Source organism: Erinaceus europaeus, chromosome 13 (genome assembly GCF_950295315.1).
Source record: "Erinaceus europaeus chromosome 13, mEriEur2.1, whole genome shotgun sequence".
NCBI lineage: Eukaryota > Metazoa > Chordata > Mammalia > Eulipotyphla > Erinaceidae > Erinaceus > Erinaceus europaeus.
The window spans coordinates 47,246,794-47,270,447 of NC_080174.1; the positions used below are offsets into that span (position 1 = coordinate 47,246,794).

Sequence of the window (23,654 nt, forward strand, 5' to 3'; positions counted from 1 at the left end):
TTGTGCCCAATCCCCAGGTCCAGCCAGGAGAATGGACAAGTTCAAGGTCACCCAGGGAATCAGGGACAAAGCCAAAGTCAAAGCCCAGGGTGTCCTCTCTGAGTCAGAGCTGGTGTGACCCCATGGTACAGTTTGATGAGACCAAGTGAGATTAAACAGAGGAAAGAGAAGCAGAGCTTGGGTCCCAGGGCTGGGTCTCCACCTGGCGGGAAGCAAAACAGCTCAGCAACAAAGTCCACAGAGTGAAGTTTATTCCCAACAAAGTTCCCCTCCCCCCTCCCCAGCCCGGGACAGGGACAGACAGGCTGGGGTGAAGATGGGGCTCCAGTGGCTGGGGTGCCTCTGAGAAACAGGGAAGAGCTCTGGTCCACCCCCCTCCCCCAGCCGGCTGAGTCCACTACGCTGCTTTCCTGCCCAGCCCTCGGGAGAGGGGAGGGGGCGCTGGCTCCCGGGTCGTTCCAAAGTGAAGTGTGAAAATAGAGAGATATATATATTTATACGCAGTGGGCAGTCCGGCATGGCACTCACACCTCTGTCTGAAAGTCGCCGTCTGGTGGTTCTGCGGGCTCCCAGGCAGGTGTCCGGTGTAGGGCCAGCCGCTCTCGGGGCTTGGGGGGCAGCGAGCCCAGTGTCATAGACTTGAAAGTGCTCCAGCTCTGATGTCGTCGCTGCTGGGACAGACTGGGACGCTCCCCAGGACTGGGCTTCTCCTGAGAGGGGCGCAGAAAGGGCCCATGGAGACAGCTAGTTCCCAGTCCCGTCTCAACACTGGAACTGAGGGGCCCAAGCCCCTGAGCCATCAGAGCCTGAGCAGGACTCTGATGCTCAGAGTGACCCCCAACCCCAGACTATGTCTCCTAACCACTCACCCTGCTCAAGATGCTGGGGAGGCCCCTATCAGTGTTCAGTTTTTGGCACTCCCTCTACTCCACCCAAGCCCCAGAACTGTCCCATAAAGGCCCTGCATGAGTCAAACTGAGGTTCCCTAGGCAGAGAAAGCAGGGGTTGGAGGTGGGGCTGGGGGTGAGGGGAGAGAATCAGTCCATCTCACACCCACCCCAGCCCAGGTGGACTTATGCTGGACACATTCCATCTGGCTGCCCTATCCGAAGAGCACCCAGGGCTCCGCTCTCTGCAACAATAGCCAGGGGTCAGAGGCCAACCTAGGGGCTACTGTGCCAGGTCAGGCCATGAGCTTCAGGCAGGGACGGTGACAGGAGGAGCCTCACCTTGGCTGTGGACTGGCTGCGGTAGCGATCAAATGTGTGGAATTTCTGGTTGAGCTCGTGGTAGAGTTCCGAATGCCGTTTCCGGGTGTGCATCACCTTCTGGGAGCCACAGTGCATCAGAGGAAGTGCTTCCCTCTGGGGCAGCACAGAGAGCCCCCACCCAGGGTACTTAGCATCCCAGGTCCCACATCCCTACCAGCTGCTAGCCCCTCTGTGACCAGACCGGGCTCTATTCCTCCCAGGGTGAGGTACTGGGGAGGGTGGTGGTGGTGGTGAGAAGATCGCATGGAAGCTAGAGGCAGGGGTGTCCTGCCCCTGCACGGTGGCCTGGGCTGATTTTAGGGGTAACACAAAAAGTTACCCATGCCTTCAGAGCACACACAGCACTTACCTCGAAGTCCAGATCTGAGTAGCGTAATTTCTTTCTCTGAAAAGGAACAACAGCAGGTAGTGAGGGAAAAGAAAGGTTTTTCACCTTAGGAAGGGGCTTCAGAGACTAGAAGCCTACTCCCCAGGGGCCTGACTGCTGCACCTCCCCCAGTCCAGGGCAGGAGTTGGGAGTGTTGAAAGGGGAGCCCCAGATGTTGTAGGAGCTAGAGCTGAGGCCTGGATGGGGGGGGGGGGGGTGAGGAGCTGAAGCACCACTCCACTCCTTGCCCCATTTGCAGTGCACACCTGTGCTGGACAAGTAGGCACGTGCTCACAGCACAGTGCAGTCTGCTAAAGTGGCAGGGACAAAATCCACATGCAGATCACAACACTGAGGCTCCTTTCTCTCAGCGCTGGATCTGCCCCTCAATTCTGCTCCATCTCACCCGTCTGTCTGCCAGTCATGAGTTCCCTTGCTGCCAGGGCTCTTCACCTGTCCTGGAAACCCCTGATCAAAAGTTCTCAGGACCCTTCATTGACACTTTTCCTGTGAAACCAGATCCTTCCTCCCTGGCCCTCTCTTGTCTAAGTCCAACTCCGAGGCCCCAACAAACTTGTATGGCAGCCAGTGCCAGACAGGAGGGAGCACCAGCACCTTACAATGCTGACACTGGGAGCACTTCAATGACTCAGTCCAACTTTCTAGGTTATACCAGGGATACAGGGCTGAGGGGAAAGCCCTTGGCCTGAGGCCTCTGAGAAGACACTAAAACCACCACGTAGATTTACCAAACCCCAGGCCTGACTGCAGGCTCACCTCCCCAGAGCTCCACGGTATCACTCTTTCCACCCCACCCCCACTTTCTCTGCCACCCACCGTGGCTTCTGCAACACCATGCCCCCACTCTGCCTGCTCTTCTCCACACCCGTGTGTCCTCTTCTTCCTGGTCATGGATCTCTTTCTGGAGGAAGGAGGACACCTCCCTTGCCCCTTCCCATGCCACTGGCACTACACACACTGCACTCAACTGAATAAACTCAGGAGTCCCAGCCCCAAACCCGTTCCTCCGTCTGCAGTTTGCTGCAGTTGTCGAACCATAATCCTGGACGTCATCCTTGACCCCTCAAGACTCTGCCACATTTGTAGCTACCTCCCACTCAAGAAGTCAATGCTGGCCCCTCCCAGGCAGGTATCTGCAGAAAAGCACCTGCCTCGCTGAGCACACCCTCTGCAGAGCCGGCGTCAGTCCAGTCTTTGTTATGCCTTCCTGTTTTTGCCATCTGCAGCAGGAGCAGGCACCAAATGTTCAAGAAACATTTTTGGGAGGAAAACTAAACTTGCAAACGCTCTAGCTGCTAACTTAATTTCCTTTATGCGGAGGATGGGAAGCGAGTTTCTGAGGTCAAACATGAGCAGCCAGCAATGTTTAATTCGCTCTCCTGCCCCTTTCCTTATCCACATTCTCCACACCCCACCAACTAAAACTCCAGAATAATGGAGAGTTCCATTGTAGTCGTTATCATTATCACCTTGTTCCCAGTGACTCCCTGCAGGGAGCAGGCCTGTGGACAGCCTGGGGAGGTGGGGCATCCACATGAAACAAGAATAGAGAAAGGCTTCCATTTTCTCAGGACCAGAAATTACCACAATTAGCACAGGCCTGTGAGCAACACCTGAGGATGGTTTCAGGGCTGAGGATAGCTGCCAATCCCAATTACTTAGCATTTTCTATCTGCTCCACAAGGAAGGATAAATGCTTGATATCAATTAGTCCTCCTAGCAACTCCACAAAGGAGCTGCTGCTATGTCTGCATTTACAAACAAGGAACTGAGATCCAGAGAAAGATTACACTCAAGGTCTCCCTGCTGACCAGCAGTGCCCAGATGTGAACTCAGGTCTGTGCCATCCTGGGTGCTGCAACTCTAGTATGTGGCGTTAATGGCAGTGCTGCACCCATGCCTCACACCTGTCACCTCAAAGTAGGCACTAAAACAAGGGGTGTTCATTACCCTGAAAAGTCCATCCCAGCCCTTCAAGTCCAAGCCCATGGGAGTGCAAGAGAAGTTGGAGTTCCAATAGAGTTGCCCGTTGTTCCTTCCTAGCCATTGCCTAAAGCTCAGGACCCCTCTTGAGCACAGAGGGACAGGCTACCCTCTGTAACCCCTCACCTCCAGGGAGCCCAGCTTCATGGTGGAGCCGGGCACAGTGCGGGGCATGGTCCGGCTGCGCTCCCCCGGTTCAGACACTTGGTGGGGACTGGGTGTCGGTGGTGGTGGCTGGAAGGTCATCCCGTAGGGGTTCTGGAGAGATCCATAGGCAGGGCCCAGCCCCAGGCTAGAGTGTTCCACAGACAGAAAGCTGGGGTAGCCTTCAGTGTGGGTGAGTGCCTTGGCAGCCCTCCGGGGAGTGCCCTCGGGCCGGGCCCGGGGGAGGTCCTCACCACCTCCACCCCCACCTCCAGGCTGCAGACTCAGAGTCCTCCGGGGCAGCACCATGTAGTCACCCTCGGAGCCCGGCTCCGTCTGCCGGAGCCATGTGAGGTCCAGCTGCCGCAGGCCGCCCTCCCCGCACATGTACACAGGGTTGGCTTCCTGAGGGGGTGGTGGCTCCCCCAGCCCAGGAGAGGATGCCATGGGGACCAGGATATTCCCAGGCAGTGGTGAGAAGCTGAGGCCACCCTCGGGACCCACGAGGCAGGACTTGGGCTCCTCATCTTCGTCCAGGGAAAGGCGGGACAGAGTGCCTGTGATGGTGGATGGGTTGCAAGTGTTGACCTCCTTGAATAGAACTGGGGGCAGGAATGGAAGGGAGGTAAGTCCTGGGGAGGATACCTCCCTCACCCCTACCCCCAGCTCCCCTCATCCAGGCTGGACAAGTAGCAAACCCCAGAGCTTAGGGTAAATACTGAGCTCTTCATCTTGCACCAACACACTCACCTGTCTGACAAGCCAGGTCCACATCCTTTTCAAAGTCTGACTATAGGCAGAGAGGGAGAGAGAGAGAGAGAGCGAGCAAGTGGGCAGAGAGAGGATCAATGTATGGGGGGAGGGCTTGATCCTTCCTATACACCCAGAGGAGCTGCCCCTAGCCACAATGCCCAACAGAGCTTGGAGGAGGCCCCAGACGTGGTCCAGTCCCACGTGACCAGTGGGGAAACTGCACCCAGCTGTCATGGCTGAGTCTGGAGCAAACCGAACTCTGTCCCCTCCCTGCCATGGAAGGGAAAGGTGAGGGGCCTGGGGGAGAAGGGTGGGGGCCATATTCAGTTCCCACCTGTGCCCTGCTCAGGCCTCCTCACTCACCAGGATCTGCAGCTGTCCATTTTTACATGAGTCGGGGGAGTCTTCACTTTCATCAGCACGACACACGCCCATCTGACACTTCACCACGTCCTGGACCTGGGAGCAGCAGGTGCCTGCTGGGCCTGAGGCCACTCGCTACAGGGCTGTGCCTCCCAGCCCAGACACCAGGCAGGTGTGGCAGGAAGGCAGTGGGTCCAACCCAGGGGAAGGTGATGACACTGGGCTGGGTCAGGGAAGCAGGGAGGAGGAACCCTGAGAGGCAATGGATAAAACTGTCCCAGGCTATCAGCTTCCACATTAGGGGTTCCCCTGCTGGGCATCTGGTGGGAACTCCTGTGCACCCCATTCTGCACAGAGGGAACTTGGGGAGGCAGACAGGCAGGAGCAGGAGAAGCAGAGCCCACCTCTCGGCGCAGGAAGCAGTGCACAGCAGTTATGACAAAGCCCTGCGCAGAGTTGAAGACAGCGAAAAGGGCCTGGAAGAGGACGGAGCGACGGTCTGTCATGGCCAGGACAGCGGACATCCAGGTGAGCGCCAGCAGCGGCAGCACCACACAGGAGCTCCAGAGGGAGGCCCTAGGACAGCAGCAGAGGGGCTGTCATGGCCAGTGCTGCTCCAGGGGAGCAGGGGACTGCGCCCAGACCTGCACACAGCCCAGGGCTCTTCGGCTGCAAAGGACTGGTAAGGTCCCAGACTCCAAGACCTCAGTGATGTCCCCAAGCAGAGAGGGACTGAGAAACCAGAAGCAGAGAAGCAGAGGTCAGTGACAGAGAGCGGAGAAGTAGGGACAAGGACAGAGATGGGGAACAGTGGGAGGAATGGGAACACACAAACAGTGGGACTGACACAGTGATAAAGCATCATGGGGGACAGAGATGGAGGAGGCGAACAATAGTAGGAGCCAGGAGGAGGACAACAGATACTGACACTGTGAGTTGCAAGGCTGATCTATACAGAACCATAGGCCTGGGCCACGTCCCCAGGGATTTTGAGGGAAGAAGAGAAATCGGGACAGAGAAAGAGAGAGAACATGAGACAAGCACTACAGACAATATGAAGGAAGCAGAGCACACGGGGCATCACCACAGAGCAGTCTGCAGAGAGGAGTTGAGGGCCAGAGCTAGCAAGCAGGGGCCGTCCCCTATCAGGGCCCCCGGGAGGAAGCACCAGGCCCTCCACAGGTTGCTCAGACCCCTGGGCAGAAAGATCTGAGCTCAGGTCAAACCAATCCCACATGGTCTTCTCCACTCTGACAGGGGAGGAAAGCAGGGAAAAAACAGATGAACCCGTTTCCAGGTGCCAGTGCCAGCCCTCCCCAACAGCCTCAGTCCCCAGGGGACTGGATGCCATGCCTAGCGCAGTCTGCCCGTGGACACCTGGTGGGACAGTCAGGCAGGGGTAGGCAGCGGGCCAGTACCTGTCCTGGGAAAAGCAGTTGTGGCTGTTTCGCCTGACAGGGGGGTGGGCATACTGGTCTCCACAGCCCCTGGGGGCAGAGCCAATACTAAAAGAGGGCCTAATCACAGTCATAAGAACAGCCATTGATTAACCACCAATTTTCTGCCAAGCCCTAGGCCAAACACTTTACATACATCAGTTCACACTGTGATCAAAACAACTCCCATCAACAAGCATAGGGATTATTATCCCAATTTACAGATGAGGAAACTGGAGTGTGCCCAGCTGGCCAAAGACGGACAGAGCTGGGTTGCAAACCTAGCTGGGCTACCTCCGGGCCCCCAGCTTTTTTTTTTTGCTTTTTTTGCTTTTTGCCTCCAGGGTTATTACTGGGGCTCAGTGCTGGCACCATGAATCCACTGCTCCTGGAGGCCATTTTTTCCCCTTTTGTTGCCTTTGTTGTTGTAGCCCTGTTGTGGTTATTATTGTTATTGTTGATGTCGTTCATTGTTGGATAGGACAGAGAGAAATGAAGAGAGGAGGGGAAGACAGAGAGGGGGAGAGAAAGAGAGACACCTGCAGACCTGCTTCACTGCCTGTGAAGGGACTCCCCTGCAGGTGGGGAGCCGGGGGCTCGAACCGGGATCCTTAAACGCTGGTCCTTGCGCTTTGCTTCTCGTGCGTTTAACCCGCTGCACTACCGCCCAACCCCGAGGCCCCCAGCTTTTAACTGCCAGTCCTGACACACTGGGTCAGAGAGGCAGATGGCAGCCTGAGTGAGAGGGCACTTTCGGCTACACAGAACTTCCAGGATGGTGCCAGCTGCCTCCAGAGGTAGTAAGCTCCCCAAGATGTTACTGGTGAGGGAGGCCCAGGCACGTTCCCAAGCCTGGGAGGGAGACTGACGTCCTTGTGGATTTATTCATCCTACTCTTGTATGATGGAGATTTTCAGACTCTCAGTAGCTGGGGGGAGGAGGGGGACAGAAGGTTGAGCGAGTTTCGGTAAAATATTTCTCTACCTCCAAGATTCTCTCTGCCCCAATTGTGAGGCTGAATACTTCTGAAATGTGAAGTCTCAGATTCTTTGACAGATGATAAGACTCTATGATTCACTCATTCTCACACCTCTAGCTTTTTATTGTCTAATTCTCAGAGTCTGTCACTCTAATTCTAAGGTTCTTTCTACAGGCTAGAAAATTCTAAGGGCCTAAGATTCTCCGAGTCTCTTCAGATTGAGGGTGCGAGGCGGGGCCTGCCACTGCCTGTGTGCAATGGAAGCCAGTGTGCAGGCAGGGCAGGGATTCAGGGGTGGGCACAGATACCCAGCATGTTCCAGGAGGCACGTTCACTCCCAGCTGCCCTTTTGTCACCCTTGAGAGTATGTGGCACTTGAAGGGGCAGGGCCACTATTCCAGGACACAGGGCATGATATCCCTCCTCCCCCCACCAAGGGCACAGCCCCCCATTCTCTTGCCCCCCCACCCCCAGCCATCCCCCGGGGCACAACTAACATGGCGTTCCTGGCCGAGGCTGAGCTGAGCAGGGGGCTGGGGACCGCTCCACACGCTGAGCAGGGGAGGAGCAGGCTGGCCCAGGGGCACCGCTCCGACCTCGGGGGGGGCGGCACAGACATGGGAAAAGGGGGGGAACACATGGGTGGGAAGAGACAGGGCAGCAGGAGCCCCAAGTGGAATGGGAGGGGGAGGGTAGACGAGAGAGAAAGAGGTGGGTTAGGGTGGGTGAGGGGCTGCAGCTGAGCTGAGCACTCCGGGTGCCCACCTTGCCTGCACCCTTGATGCACCCAGATCAGGGGACCCCAGTGGCATCATCAAGCTCTGAGACTCCAATAGAGGCTGTGACAACCCCACTCCTACGCCAGTTCCCACAAGGTCGAGTGGCAGAGACCCCCTTACCCGGCCCTCTGCTTCTTGGATTTGTCTGAGATGCCATCACGTGCCATGAGCTTGTTGAAGACGATGATTCCGATGAGCATATTCACCTGGGGATCCCCCACAGAGGGGGTGGGGGAGACAGGTTTACCAGGTGTACTCTTGGTGGGGCACCCCCACCCCCCAAGGTGGGGAGCTGCTGTATGGGAGGAGGCTGACCCTCTTGAGACCATGGCCCTCCCAGGATGCCAAAGGGGGCACATACCAGGACAATGACAGCCGCGGGACCGACAAAGGCATAGAGCAGGCCACCCTCCAAGGAGAGCCAACAGCTGGGGGGAGGGAGAAGACGGGCATCACCCGTAGGCCCAGTAGGCCCATCCTCCACTCTCAAACACCATCCCTCAGTGGCCCCTGACCTTTAGGCCAGCATTACCAATGGGACTAAGCACCAACAGGGTAGCTGAGTCACTGGCTCATCCGAGCCTCAGTTTCCCCTCTAATAAAGTTTCCCTGAAGTTTCTTTTAACAAAGATCCAAGCATCAGAACCAGCCTTGGCTACCACAGTTCTGATGGCTACAGTGAGGGTCTCAGAAGGTTGATCTGTGGTCAAAAAGGTTCTTAGAAATTATCCAATATCAACATAGCCTTTTGCAGTCAGGGAAACTGAGGCCCACAAACCGGAGAGTCTGCCCAGAGTCCTCCCATAGAAGGCATAAGTCAGGGCTGCAGCCTGAAAAGGCCTGATGCCCAGGCTGGTGCCCTGACAGGTCCACTGACTCCCACTGCCCACACAGGAGGGTCACGTACTAGCTGGATGTACCGTATCCTTTCGTGCGGGTAAAGCCAACGGACACGGCCACCACCAATGCAGGCAGACCTGGGGGAGCAGGGACCAGAGTAAGACATCTGACAGTCCTCAGGGTCCTCTCACCCTCCTCAACTCCCAGCCCAGCTGATCCCTGTGCCCAGAGCTGGGTCCTTGTCAAGGCCAAAGCCCTGGGCCCAGCAGCAAGTACGCACAGGCCCTGCTCACCCCAGCCCAGGCAGAGAAAGCGCTTGCGAACGAGGCGGGTGCGCATCCGCCCGATGACAGCCAGATAGGACTGCCAGGCCTCAGTGAGCACCCAGCAAAAGGAGGAGAGGAAGAAGAAGTGCAGGAAGGCAGCCGTCATGGTGCAGACTCCCTGCAGGGAGAGGGAGGAGGAGGGAGTGGCCCTGAGCAGCCACCAGGACGGGAGGTGCCAGGCTTCCCACGCCCGCCACTGGGCGCTGCCATGGCCGCCCACTGAGCTCCACCCCACCCCCAAAGCCCTGCCAGGCACCCCCGTTTGCCTGCACCCACACACAGCACGACACAGGCCCGGTGACATGCACACAGCACTCCGCATCCGGGAGGCAGGCGGGGAGGCTGCCCACACACAGAAGGGGTTGGCAGGGAGGAGGATCAGACAGGAGCACCTGCCACGTCAGGGCTGGGCAGGCCCCACGCTGGATACACAGTGTTGCCACTGTGTAGAGAAGGCCAGGGGGTGTGAGGGACAGCCAGCATACAGGTGACCCACAGGCAGGTGGGCCAGGTTTGCTGGGGCTCCCACAAACCCTATGGGGTGACCCTGGCTCTCAAATGCCACCCACCTGACACACATGTCCGCAACACTAGATCAAGTACACGCTCACAGGTGCATACAGGCACTTGTTATCCAAGTACATACACACTCCCCAACGCACTCATGCAGGCTCACACACACTTTCCCACACACACTCCCCTCCCCGGCAGACACAAGGCTCAAGTATACACAAACATGGCTCCACACCAACACATCACTGACCCTTGCAGACACTCTCCACCCTCACCCCTTCACCTCCCATCCCAGGCACTCCTGGGAACCTGCACCTGCCTTGCTCAGCACCGGTGACTGGCCCACTAGGATCAGGATGTTGGATGCCAGGATGGACAAGCAGAAGTTCAGCAAGATGATGGATCGTTCAGATTTTATGAACCTGTAAGGGCACGGCAGGCAGACAGAGGAGCTAGGTGTCCTGCCCAACCGGCAACCGGGAGTGGCTGGCCACCTCCTGCCCCCTCGGCCCTGCATCCCACCTACCTCCAGAAGGCAGCGTAGATGGCAAGCAGGGTGAGCAGTGCCATGCAGGACACAGCACAGCCAATCACAAGGGGGACGGAGGGGGAACCCACCAGCTCCAGTGTCTGGAAGAGGAGAGTGGATGGTCACGCAGGTCATCATGGGACAGGGTGGCTCAAAGTGCCGCCACCATTCCCACTGCCTTCCTGGCACAGTCTGGCACCTGCACCTTCCTCATGCCCACGTGCATAGGAGGACCCACTCTTCCCTGTACTCACACATGCACACAGACCCCAAAGCACATGGGGACTCGTATTTATGCTGTCACTCACACCTTTACATACAGCCAGACATGCGTTTGCGTGCAGGCACACCGCCTCCCACCTCCACACACCCTCAGGCATGTGTTTTACTGAGCACCACCCCAGGGGTACAGACATTCTGCAACCCCACACGTGCACTTACTAAATCACATACCTGAGATCATCCAAGTCCCTGCCAGCACTGTCACAGAGGGCCACTGGTGGCTCTGAAGCCCCTGCCCAGGTTGGGCACTTCGCTCACACTCACCAGGTCCTTGGGTGGCTGGGCCAACACAGCAAAGGTAGACAGATGCTGGCATTGGCAGCGGGTGTGGGCTGCATGGGTCTCCAAGGTATGGCAACTCTCCATGTCCCAGTCCCCTGAGTTGGCATCTCTTGGGAGGAGGAAGAGATGGCGTGAACCCCTGTCTACCTATGCAGGCCCACCCCCAGTGCTGGCCACTGCCCCAGAGTGGTGAAATCTAGGGCAAGTCCACGTCTGAAAGGCAGGAATCTGGGAGTCCCAGGATATGTCCTGGATCCCTTAGGCCAAGGCTGACACCAAAGGACTTTCTCATCTTCCAGGCAGGAGACCACTTCCTAGAGAGGAGTTCCCAGAGGTCAATATTCCCCACAGAAATGCTGCCCAACTTACGTGCTGGAGTAGTCCCAGCTAGCGCAGTGAGGGTCTGTGGTGCCCTGGTGAGTGGAGGACAGGAGAGTGGTGAGAACCCCCCACACACACACATACACACACCCGTCCTGCTACAAGAGACCCCACACCAGTCAAAGGTTCAGCCTACACTTGGGACAAATCATATCCCCATCAGACAGCCTTTGGCCACCCATATTGAGGACCTTGCCTGGGTCTCCACTTCTCCACTCACATTGATGATGTAGGAAAGCTCCACTGTGATGAGGGGTTCAGCTGGTGGCTGGGTGGGGGGCCGCACAGTCACGGTCATCACTCGGGATGTGACAGCCAGCGGGGGTCTGGGAGGCACATACTGAGGTCAGCTCCTGACAGTGGGCTCCCAGACCCAGTCAGCACCCCCCACACCCAAAGGTGGATGTGGCAGGCAGGGCACCAGGCAGATAAGGTAGGCAGAGCACCAGGACTTCTGAAGTCTAGAGCTCAAGCCAAAGGCTCCTTGGTCCCCCATGAAGATGCTGTATTCACAGCCTCAAGAGGGGTCCCCGAGGCTACAGGCTCGGTCCTCTGTGCTCTCAGATAGACCTCCCTGGGCCCACAACAGCCCTAGCCACCGCTCCCAGGGACTCACCTGGGGGGCGGCAGGATGAGGCCGAGGGTGCGGTAGAGCACAGCACCGATGACAAAGTAAGAGGAGGCCTCCTCAGGGTCCGCAGGAAGGAGACGCTGGTGGGAGTAGCCTGGGCCAGGGGGCACCGTGCCAGGGCCCCTCCCCCTGCCAGGGCTGCTGACCGTCCCTGTTGTGGTGGGTTTCCCTGGGGAGGAGAGGCTGAGCACCTCCTTGGGCAGGAAGAGGCGGTCCTCTGAGTGCCGCACCCAGTCCTTCATGCCCCGGCGACCGCGCATGGGGAACGTGATGTCACTGGACACAGCTGAGATGGGCTCTCGCTGGATGCTGATCACTGCAGCGGGTGGAGGGTGGGCAGACCAGAGACAGTCAGAGGCAGAGATGTGGGGGAGACAGACACCAGGAAGGTAGGTAGACGCAGACAAAGGGGTTGTGGCAAAAGAGTGTGTAGGGGGCCAGGCGATAGCACACAGTACAAACATAGAGTGCAAGGAGTGAGGGGGAGTGGTACGGGGGGATATACACAGAGATAAAGGAGGGGAAGAAACAGGGAGAGATACAAAAAGAGGTTAAATGATGGCAAAGTCAGAAGAGTCCTCAGAAACCACCCCTCCACCCCACCAAGTTTCTGCCGCACCCAGCACCCCCTTGTACCCAGGTTGTCAGTGACGATCAGAGAGCTCTGGAAGGCCTTGAGAGCATCTCCCACCAGGTGGATGAAGTCCTCTACCACACGGAGCAGGTGCACAGATCCAGGGGACACCTGGGGACACAGAGTGTATAAGGATGGGGGGTGGGGGTAGGTTGTGGGAGAGGCCATCTGGGAGCCCCTCACCTGCTGAGCATCATCCCACTTGTCCTTATTTTCTGCATCCACCATGAAGCTCACCACCTGGAAGAAGCGCTGGAGAAAGAGCAGTGAGTGTTGGGAGGTCCTGGCCCTGGGCACTCTCTCCCCGCAGCAGAGTCTGTCACAGAGAAGGGCCACCCTTTTGGTGTGGGGCTTCCTGGCCCTCAGCCCTCCTTTCCCTGTGACAAATAGGCAGTACCTGCACGTCATCCGCTGAGGGCACATAGGTGGCCCTCTTGAAGGTATCAGTGACATTCCTCAGGATGTCCACAGAGAAGAGCAGGTCCCCACTGTAGTAGGTGCGCCGGGCCAGCAGCTCCTGCAGACTGCGCACCACTTGGGACATGCCCTCCCCTGCCAGCATGCGCTGCCCTTTGGCCAAGTGTTCCCGAAGCTGTGGGTGACAGGTGGGCCACTGTCACTTGGAGTGTAAGCAGCTGGGACCAGCCCGACCCATCCTACTCCTGTCTACCAACTGCTTGTATCCAGCGAGAGAGAGGAGGGAACAGTCAGATAGAGATGTTCAAAGGGGCCTGTGGGGGAGATGGAGTCTAAGAAAGAGACTCAAAGAGAAAGAACCCCCAAAGATATGTTTTAACAGACTGAAATAGAAGCACCTAGACAAAGACGGTGCTTAGATGTATATATAAAAGGTGACAGCACAGCACAGGCAAGCACAGGCAAGGGGTACCTGTCCATCCCAGAGGGGTCATGCACACTCTGGGGTGCAGTGCGCACACGTGTGTGCCGTCTCTCAAACACAAGCACCAAATGCAAATGCACAACAAAACAAACAAGATGACACCAGATAAACGTGACCACACAGAGCATGTCTGTTGATAACATTCTTACCAGGCTGGGCACTGGGGATACAAAAATAAATTCAACTTTGTCCCTGCCTTCAAGGAACTCTCAGTCTGATGGAAGACATAGATATTTTGAGATCTCACAACAGCTAATGATGAAGCTTGATGGGGGGGGGGGGGTACAAAGGGGGCACCACAGGAGTGCAGAGATAGGCACCAAGGCTAAGAAAGGACATTGGAGAGTTTGGCCCTGAGGTATGAGAAGAAGTGCAGCAGATGTGGAGAAGCTGAGTCAGGCAGAAGGTGGACAGAAGGTACCCTGTCCCTATGCTGGGCAAGAGTGAGACTCAAGCTCCCCCTATTCCCTGCCAGAGCCTGAGACAGAGCCTACCCAGTGGAGCACACTCACTGACAGATAGAGATAGCGATACTCATGGGAGATGCAGCGGGCGAAGCTGGGCAGCCCCCAGTAGGCTACTCCCTGGGCACTGAGGAGACAGCGGCGGCTGGCAGACCCTGCAGGGGACAGGACAGAGGGTTTGGTATGAAGGGCAGGCTCTCACCACCCCACACTACACTGGAAGCCCTGAGGTGGGGGATCAGAAGGGGGCAGCAAGAATCAGGAGCTGGCAAAGAGAGCCGCCGCCTCACCTGAGGCGTTGGGGGGGCACTTGTTGTAGATGATCTCTCCAGCGGCCGCCTTCTTCCATGTCATAAGCATCACGTACTCGTCCCTGCACATCTCATGGAAGGCTGTGGGGACAGAGCAGGCATCAGCCAGATACATAGGCTGGGCCCTGTCCCTGCCCCCACAAGGCCCTGCAAGCTGTACCTGGACACCTCTTCTCACTGCAAGGCTTCACCTCTTCTCCTGTGCCCTCACAGGGGTAGCCCTGTGTGCCCGTGGCCTGACACATGCGGAAGCGGCGCTGCCAGCCTGTGTCACATGTCTTGGAGCATAGGCTCCACGAGTTCCATGGCCCCCACTTGCCATCAGTAGCTGTGGGAAAGGGGGTGTGAGTGGCCCTCGGTGCCCCAGGGGTGCTGCACCTGCCACCCTTGTGCAGAGCACTCACCCGGGCACTCGAGGTTGCTGCACTCCCGGGTGTCAGTGAGGGCACCTGAGCATGTGGCCCAGGCTGGGCCTGCCACACTGCACTTCCGGCTGCGCTGCTGGGTCCCGTTGGCGCAAGATGTGGAACATGGGCCCCAGGGACCCCATTCTAGCCACTGGCCTTCCACTGCATGGGGAGACACAAGTGGAGATGGGGAGGTTGTTGAGCAAGGGGGTGCAGAACTCACAGGGGCTGACCACAGGGAGATGCAGTCTACTAAGCATTCAGACTTGAACCAGGCCAGACCCACTGGAAAGGGGTGGATGAAGGGGGGCTGGAGTGAGCAGGTGGTGCTAAGGCCTGGTCCTGCCTGCCTATCACCAGCTCCAGGGACACAGGCCATCTCTCCGCTTTGCACAGAGGCACACGGGAGCACTTTCAGATCTATGCTCACACTTAAGCCCAGCTCTGTGTCCTGTCACTGCCTGGCTGGCCATGGGCACTAAAATACTGTGAACAGGGACTTAGGGGTAGGGGTACTGGCAAGTGCCCCCCTCTGGATGGGGCCACAGTGTGTCAACTTCAAGTCTGGGTGAACCCTTCCACCCCCCCACACTGGCAAGCATAAGTTGCCAGTCTTCCTCATGCTTGGTCAATAGGATCTGACTGTCTCCCCTGGGTCTCCCAACCCCCCACCCAGTTGGGCAGTGCCCGCCTGGAGGCCCACGGGCACTACTGACCCGGGCAGGCGGCCATACTGCAGAGCTTAGTCTGCAGCTCGGGACCCTCGCAGGCCTTGCCGCCGTGCTGGGGGGGCACGCAGGTTCGCATCCGGCTCCGGGACCCCCGCCCGCAGCTGCGGGAGCATAGGCTCCAGGACCCCCACTCCTCCCACACGCCGTGCACTGCAAGGAAGCACGTGGCCGGTGGTTGGGCAGCACCTTGGCCCTGCCCACTGCCCATCCGTCCACCAATCAGGAGTTCCAGCAGCTCTGCAGACGCTCCTCATTGGTTCTGCCCTGGGTTATGTAGCCTGGGCCTTCCTCCGGAGCCCCAGAACTCCGCCCTTTGGAGGCAGAGGTTGGGGGCGGGTGCTGAACACACAGGCTTCAAGTCCCAACTCACACAGGATACGGCCTTCGGACATGGGGACAGGGAAACTAGGGTCAACCCAGGAGGGGAGCCTGGGGTCTCCCCTCCTGGGGACAAGGGAGAGTCCAGGAAAGGACACAAGATCCACCCCATTCCCACCCCTCCCTGACAAAGGACCATAGCATGAATCCAAACAGACCTAGGGCAACAGAAGTGCCCCGCCCCTTTCTAATAAGACATACAGAGACAGGAACCCCTACATGGACACTGACACAAAGAGCTCACACTCTGGAACACAGCTTTGCCCTGGCCCTTTACAAACGCCACTACACTCCTATATACCAAGGCCCCTTTCCAGGTAGGCCCTACTGTAAACCCACAGCCAGGAGCAGGGCACAGCCTAGGCACCACTTCACTTCCTGGGGTGAAAGTAACAGGACTGGCTCAAGCTGCCCCACACACACATACACATACATATACACATACACATACACACACACACACACACACACACACAGACACACACACACACACACACACACACACATACACACAGTGGACCACTTGTCCCAGGCAGGCACATGTACATTCTCAACAATCCCATGCTGAACTGAGGAAGGGTCCAGGGAGCCTCCCTGGGGAGTGTGATAGGCAGCCAGAGCACATAGGGCAGTCAGAGAAGATTTCACTAGGAAAGGTGGTGGTGGTGGGGGGAATTTGCCCTAGATTTTGAAGGGCAGGCTGACTTTAATAGTCAAGGTAAGGGAGAGGGGAATAGGACCTGAATAAGCAAATTCAGGAGGGAGAGGAGTGCAAGAAGGCGCTGGTGTGATCAGAGCACAGGGAACCATGGAGGGCAGTGAGGGGGTGAAGATGAGGCTCAATAACTAAGATGCAGGTCTCAGGGGTCTGGTGTGCTCAGAACTGAGGCCACTAGTGTAGGCCTTGGTCTTATTCATGTGTCCCCAGGACCCTGCGTGGGGCTGGCCATGGTGAGGGGCACAGTCAAGTTACTGAATGAAAGAAGAAGGCAATCAACTATCTTTGGAAGATGAACTTGCCCAAGTCGCAAACAGGACCTAAGTGCAGGCAGACCGGGCAGGGAGGGCGGGCATACCTGGGCAGGTAGCTGAATTGTTGCAGGGCCGGGTCTCCCGCAGGGGCCCGCTGCACAGGGTCCCATAGGGGGAGGACACACAGGAGCGGGTCCGCACCTGCAGACCCTGCCCACACGTCAAGGAACACACGCTCCACGGGGACCACTCCTCAGCCGCAGGGTCGCCTACGAGAGAGGGACAGCGTCGGCGGCAAGGGGCACCTCCCAAGCACTCAGCCTTGTGGGGATCCTCCTACCCGAGTGACAGGCTCTGCAGTAGGCAACCCAGCCCTGCCCACAGGCCTCATGTGGCAGAAAGACGCAACGGAGCTCTGGGACACAGACACAGACAGGCACACGTCAAGCATACATGCCACAAGACGCCACACAGTCGGGCCCCCGCCACAGAGGGTGGGAGGTGGGCCCGAGTTACCTGTCTGCGCCATGTATAGCCCAGGCTCGTCTGCAGACCTTGGCCACTGGGTTTTCACCTTCGGTTCCTCTTCCGGCTCCTCACCTGGAACACGGAAGTGGTGGCAGGGGCTCAGCATAGGCCAGCTCTGTTGTGCCAAAGTGGCACAGAGAGGGGCAGCCTTGCTTGCCCTCAGCCTGAGGGTCTGGAACCAACTGCAGGCCATGCTGAGGAAGCATCATGTCCTGCCCCATGCCCAACTACTACTATTTCACAGATAAGGAAACTTAGACCCAAAAGGCCACATGGGAATCACCTAGAGTCTCTCAACCATCTTTCCTCCCTTTGCCTTAGCCAGAGGCAGAGGGGCTGGAGAGAAGGAGGTACTCATATGAATGAGTCTGGAAGGTTTCTGTGCCAAATGTTGTCCTAACTTATCTCCTTTAGCTCCCACCCCCCCCCACCCCCTGAGAAGTAGGAATCATCCTCTCTATCTAAAGATGAGGAAACAGGGCCAGAGAGGCAAAGTGATTTGTCCATGATCACACAGCTAAGTGAACCTGCAGCCTGGACTCTTTCCCCTGCCAAAGCTATTCCCAGGGCTGCCAGTTCAGCTGAGTCCAGCAGCTTCCCCCAAGCCTGTCCTTGGGACATACATGATTCATGTAGAGATAAGAGCTGGATCCTGGGTCCAGGTTCCATGCCCCAAGCAACACCAAACTGACCTGGAGGCACAGATCAGAATGCCACCTGGTCTTCTGCATCCAGGGCAGGTGCCTACAGCCAAAAGGCTCTTAATCCCACAGCCCATGTAGCCCAAAGAGCTGTCAGCCAGCACTCTGGGAGTCTACAGTGGCCTAGGCCCCAGCCCCACCAGGCTCTTAGCCCACCTGATTTCTGTGTCTGGATTAGCCCTAGAAATGCTGCCAGCCCTGGGGGAGGGGCTGGGAGCACCCATGCCCCAAAGTCTCCGGCTCCAGCTCAGACATGAGCTCAGGCAGGCTCTCCACCACAAGCCGGAAATCAGTGCAGAGGGAAAAGTCCCAGGTCAGAGGCTGCTGGGCAGGTGGGGCTGGAGCAGTATGTAGAGACATGGTTTGACCTGAGCTAACCCTAGGCAAGAGCAAATGCCTCTTTCCCACCTCCAGGCCCACTCGTATTTCTTAAAGCCAGGTCACTAGAGAAGCTGTGTTCGGAAAAAAAAAAAAAAAAAAAAAAGCCAGGGCTGTATGTAGCCTTTCCAGTCCCTGCATCCAAGGAAGCCCTTCCAAGCCGGGCATGAAAGAGGGAGCTCCCTGAGCAAACTCACTGACCCAGGAGTCCTGCTCTGTCACTCTGCCCAGCTTCAGGTCTCAATCACTCCACAGCTCTTTCTTCCACTCGAGCCACTAGCCCCAGAACCCAAGTCATATCATTCCCCAAACTGCTCCACCATCTCCAACACCTATCGCCCACCCCAGACAGCTCTGGGGTCACAACTGGTGTGTAGACACTGAGCAAGTACCTTCATTTCTCTGACTTCATTTTCCTTCTCTAGAACAATACTTAGAGTGGTCCTACTGCCCCCCCACACACACTTTGACGGCTAACACGAGAACTCCCTGACAAGACGCCATGAGACCATTAGCACTATTCCTGGCACATGGCATGTGTTTAGAAGGCAGTGGCTAGCTGCCGGCTTTCTGCCATCTCCTTCCCTTTCTGACTCCACCCTTCTGTGCCTTCCTATAGACCCCTGGACCTCTGAACAGCACTTGTGATCCCACCTGACCTCATTTGGGGTTCTGCCTCCATCAGGACTGCTGAGTGGGTGCTGGTGCCATGCCTGCCAGCTCTTGAATCCCCTCACCCAGCTTTCCACCACACCCGCTCAGCCAGTCCCTGGCCCAGGAGCCGTGTGACAAGCCGCCTTCTCCACGCCCACCCCCAGGCTGCTGAAGAAATCCACAGCTGCGCCAACTGGCACCAGGACAGATTCAAGGCTCCACATCCGCTGGACGCCCAGGGTTTCTCAGCACTCCTTCCTGTTTCTGCCTCCCCCAGTTCCCCACCTTCCTTGGCTGATGGTGCCTGACCTTGACCTCTCTACCGACTCCTGCAACCAATTCCTTCACAGAGAAAGCAGAAGCTAGGACCATGAAGATGAGGGACACCACCCCACCCCAAGTAGGTGCTTCATCTACCCCAGCCCCCCACCTCCCAACCTTGCAGTCTTCACAAGGGTCAGTCCCTCACCCTGGCCCTGCTTCCTATTCCTCCTCCCTTCACAGGAGGCTCCACCCCCACACCCTCTCTCACTGGCCCAAATGTCACCTGCATTCTCAAGTTTCAGTGAAACTCCTCCATTTGGGGGTGGGGGGACTCCCCCCTTTGCTGCTCTTCAGCTTCTAGTTGCAGCCGATGGCACTGTACTTTCTCACCTGCCACTCACATCCTGGCTCAAATGTCACCTCTCCCAGTAACCTGCTGTATGTAGTCTGCCTCCTGACCACAAATTTCTGCTGAAACTGTTCTTGACAAAATCATCAACACCTTCTTTGTGGCTAAAGGCTACAGACACTTTGCAGACTGCTGGACCCCCTCGGCAGCACTTGGCCCTGCTGACTCCTCTCCTCCAGTTTCCTTCCTACCTCTAGCTTCCAGCAGCCTCCTAGATTTTGGACTAGCTTCCTGCTGCTTCCCACACCCAGCATCTCAACTTTGTCTTGTCTTCACTGAACACCATCCCCAGGCTGAACTAAGCCCGTGAATAGCTGCCTCCAATCATTATTTCCATGGTCCCTTTCCCCATTTCACTCCTGTATAGTTTTCCTGCTTCCTGAACAGTTTTCCTGGTGGTAGGGAAGAGGGGAACCCCCAAAGTCACCATGTCCAAAACAAACTCATTATTGTTTACTCTTATTATCTCCACCAGTTTGCTCCCTTGCTTTGCTCTCCAGAAAAACTTCTAATTGACCTTCAAAACCCAAACCTAAGTGACCATCTGTGAGACCTTCACTTCATATTCCCCAGAGAAAGCTGCTGCACCCTGCCCCCACCTTCTATAGGGCCTTCTCATCACAGATTATTCCATCTTCTGGTTGCTGAATTTGCCTGATCCATAATATGGAAGGTGGTGGGTGAGCCATCCCCCAAGACAGAACCAGGCTTAGAGAAATATCAGTCAACACCAGTGAATGCACAGCTCCTAACTTCTCCACTCCTACCCCAGAGGGTGACTGGGAATGGCTGTTTGTTATCTTGATTTTCAGTTCAAAGACCAGCATCCTTCCATTAAGGCTACCCTCAAGTCTGACACCCATGTATTAATAAATATTCTGGGAATACCATGTGATATACTGCAAATCCAGCCAAGAGTCCTCTCATTCAGCTCCTTCTCTGAAAGTCTTAGCCATCACCATGTCTGTGACTCCACATTCACTTACCTAGCTTCCAGCAAACCCCTCAAGCTCAGATAAATGGGAAAGCTCCCAGCTGTCCTGACCACCAGAATGGACCCAGACTGCTCCCTGGGGTCCCCACCTCCTCCAACTGCTTACCAAACATTTGTTGCCCTACCCCACTATATAACCAGAGGCAGTGGCTAACATTTCTAGAATCCACCCTATTGGAAAATCTGAACATACACGCATCATAGGTACAGTTTGTGAATCCTTCTCCTAGCCTCCAAGGATGGACCACAGAGGGAAAGGAACAAGCCTAAGGCCACAGAAGCAGGACCCACACTGGCTACTTCCCTTACCCTCTAAGGAAAGGCCAGTAATTTATTTCCACCACAATTGAAACCCAGTTCTCCCTAAAGTAGAAAGAAGATATATAAGATCAGAGGTGCCACTGAAACAAACACATTAGTTCAGCATATGCCACATGCAAGTCCCAGCAAGCTAAGAATAGAAGTCTTAAGGAAAAGGAGGTGTCCAGAGTGGTGCCACTAAAACCTCTGAGTCCTACCCAGCAAACTTTGAAGGTCTGTTGGCTTTGTGGTTCTGCAGCACACAGTCCTATGATCTCTCAGCTGTCACTCAACCCTTGGTGGTCCCTAAAGTGCTCTGTTTCATTTTGAAGAGGGTAATATTTACAATGCAGCTCCAGCCACCACACCCACTGCATCACCTCATTGCATCCTCAGTGGGACCAGTTCTCACATTTTTACTTATTTATTTTTTAAATGCTAATTTAAAATTTATTTGGTTTTTTTTTTATTGAAGAGAGATACATAGAGGGAAAGACCAGTGCAGTTCTCAGCTCTGTACTATGGTGAATTTGGGGATTGAACTTGGTACCTTTGGTGCCTCAGCCATGGAGATCTGTCTGCATAACTATTATACCCTAACCTTTGCATGCTAATTTTTTTTTCATTTTTTAAAAATTTATTCCATTTTTGTTGCCCTTGTTGTTGTTGTTGTTGTTTTCTAATTTTTTTATTGGGGAATTAATGTTTTACATTCAACAGTAAATACAATAGTTTGTATATGCATAACATTCCCCAGTTTCCCATATAACAATACAACCCCCACTAGGTCCTCTGTCATCCTTCTTGGACCTGTATTCTCCCCACCCACCCCACCCCAGAGTCTTTTACTTTGGTGCGATACACCAATTCCATTTCAGGTTCTACTTGTGTTTTCTTTTCTGATCTTGTTTTTCAACTTCGGCCTGAGAGTGAGATCATCCCATATTCATCCTTCTGTTTCTGACTTATTTCACTCAACATGATTTTTTCAAGGTCCATCCAAGATCGGCTAAAAACGGTGAAGTCACCGTTTTTTACAGCTGAGTAGTATTCCATTGTGTATATATACCATAACTTGCTCAGCCACTCATTTATTTATTTATTTTTACTATCTTTATTTATTTGTTGGGTAGAGACAACCAGAAATCGAGAGGGAAGGGGGTGATAGACACCTGCAGCCCTGCTTCACCACTCACAAAGCTTGCCCCCTGCAGGTGGGGACGGGGGACTTAAACCCAGGTCCTTATGTCTTATACCTGGGTCCTTATGTCTTATAATGTGTGCTCCACCAGGTACACCACCACTTGGCCCCCAGTTCTCCCATTTTTCTAATTTGGAATGAAGTTGCAGGACCTCTCACAGACCTGCATGGCCTCTAGCAGTATGCAATTGAACTTAGATCTCCACCTGTAGACCTCTCTTAATCCCCCCTCCAAATCCCAAGCCACTCCCCTCACTTGACCCCAGCCTCTCATTCTGTTTTACACATCAGTTTCTATTTGTTCTCTGGCACATCTACTCCTGCCATCCCCAAAAGCAGTTTGGTTCTCCTCTGTAATCCAGTTACACACACACACACACACACACACACACACACACACACACACACACACACACACACACCACTGCTGAGGAACCTTTAGTGGCTCTCCATTGCCACAGCCAAGGTGTAAACCAGAGCCTGGAAGGCTCTGCCTCCTGCTGATCTACTCAGTGATGTTTTCCCCTCCCCACCAGGCAGCTGAGCATGCTCTGAGGCCCTGTGGGCTGGTAGGAAGGACACTAATAGTCAGGCATGGGTAGGTCTGGCTCCAGCTCTGCTACAGTCTTTCTGTGTGTCTCCTTACTTCTTTTAAAAATCTCCAGAAGTGTGGTGCAAAGCACAAGGACCGACGTAAGGATACTGGTTCGAACCCCCAGCCATCCCACCTGCTGCGGTGTCACTTCACAGGCAGTGAAGCAGGTCTGCAGGTGTCTATCTTTCTCTCCCCCCTCTGTCTTCCATTCCTCTCTCCATTTCTTTCTGTCCTAACGAAGATGACATCAATAACAACAACAATAATAACTACTACAACAATAAAAAACAACAAGGGCAACAAAAGAGAAAAATACATAAATTTTTAAAAATCTCCAAAGGGAGGCTGGGTCAACATACTCTGCCACTCGAAGAGGATGAATCCTGAAATGAGTGCAGCCTAGAATGCTCCTAGCTATGACCATGGGATTTAAGCTCAGACAGGGGTGCAGAGGTTACACAGGCTCCTGTACTAAATACCCTGATCCAGCTTTCTAGTCCTATTCCCCACTCTGACACCATCTTCCCAGACAATACTTTTAGCCCACCTGCATGTTAGCTGTCAGGCTCAGGCAAAAATTAGTAAAGTCATGGGCCCCTTGGAATATACCTAAAATAGACTTCCTAGCTTCTTCCAACATGAAGACCCTAAATTTCATCTGCTGTATTCTTACCCTTAGGTTCCTGATTACTAAACCATTTGTTCTACTTTATGTCTTAATGCTTTTCAGCCACCAAGTTGCAAATGCTACCATGACACCAACCTGACTTCCTTGGGCAGATGACCTTACCAATATGTCCTGGAACCCCACCTCCCCAGAGTCCTACCCCACTAAGGAAAGACAGAAATAGACTGGGAGTATGGTTAGACCTGTCAACACCCATGCCCAGTGAAGAAGCAGTTACAGAAGCCAGGCCTCTCACCTTATGCACCCCATAAAGATCTTTGGTCC

General features: G+C 55.3%; 1 protein-coding gene across 14 annotated transcripts in view; it reads right to left on the bottom strand.

The window, feature by feature from the left end:
• Nucleotides 1-234: 234 nt before the first annotated feature.
• ADGRB2 (adhesion G protein-coupled receptor B2) overlaps nt 235-23,654 on the bottom strand; it is a 67,199-nt gene continuing 43,779 nt past the window's right edge. For 4 of the 14 annotated variants that reach the window (XM_060205743.1, XM_060205750.1, XM_060205742.1 and 1 more), the window contains exons 3-30: nt 17,195-17,278; nt 16,783-16,947; nt 15,314-15,478; nt 14,595-14,759; nt 14,351-14,518; nt 14,170-14,271; nt 13,928-14,034; nt 12,912-13,106; nt 12,698-12,766; nt 12,517-12,625; nt 11,866-12,196; nt 11,470-11,575; nt 11,238-11,281; nt 10,851-10,977; nt 10,302-10,405; nt 10,091-10,197; nt 9,230-9,376; nt 9,004-9,073; nt 8,458-8,524; nt 8,217-8,302; nt 7,815-7,913; nt 5,307-5,478; nt 4,903-4,998; nt 4,537-4,576; nt 3,769-4,388; nt 1,621-1,656; nt 1,230-1,328; nt 235-710 (exon numbers count right to left, since the gene is read on the bottom strand). In XM_060205743.1, coding sequence (XP_060061726.1) covers nt 525-710; nt 1,230-1,328; nt 1,621-1,656; nt 3,769-4,388; nt 4,537-4,576; nt 4,903-4,998; nt 5,307-5,478; nt 7,815-7,913; nt 8,217-8,302; nt 8,458-8,524; nt 9,004-9,073; nt 9,230-9,376; nt 10,091-10,197; nt 10,302-10,405; nt 10,851-10,977; nt 11,238-11,281; nt 11,470-11,575; nt 11,866-12,196; nt 12,517-12,625; nt 12,698-12,766; nt 12,912-13,106; nt 13,928-14,034; nt 14,170-14,271; nt 14,351-14,518; nt 14,595-14,759; nt 15,314-15,478; nt 16,783-16,947; nt 17,195-17,278 — 3,866 coding nt within the window. In that variant the 3' untranslated portion in view covers nt 235-524. The remainder of the gene's footprint in view (nt 711-1,229; nt 1,329-1,620; nt 1,657-3,768; nt 4,389-4,536; nt 4,577-4,902; nt 4,999-5,306; nt 5,479-7,814; nt 7,914-8,216; nt 8,303-8,457; nt 8,525-9,003; nt 9,074-9,229; nt 9,377-10,090; nt 10,198-10,301; nt 10,406-10,850; nt 10,978-11,237; nt 11,282-11,469; nt 11,576-11,865; nt 12,197-12,516; nt 12,626-12,697; nt 12,767-12,911; nt 13,107-13,927; nt 14,035-14,169; nt 14,272-14,350; nt 14,519-14,594; nt 14,760-15,313; nt 15,479-16,782; nt 16,948-17,194; nt 17,279-23,654) is intronic. The other 10 variants (XM_060205751.1, XM_060205748.1, XM_060205745.1 and 7 more) reach the window with 9 other exon arrangements.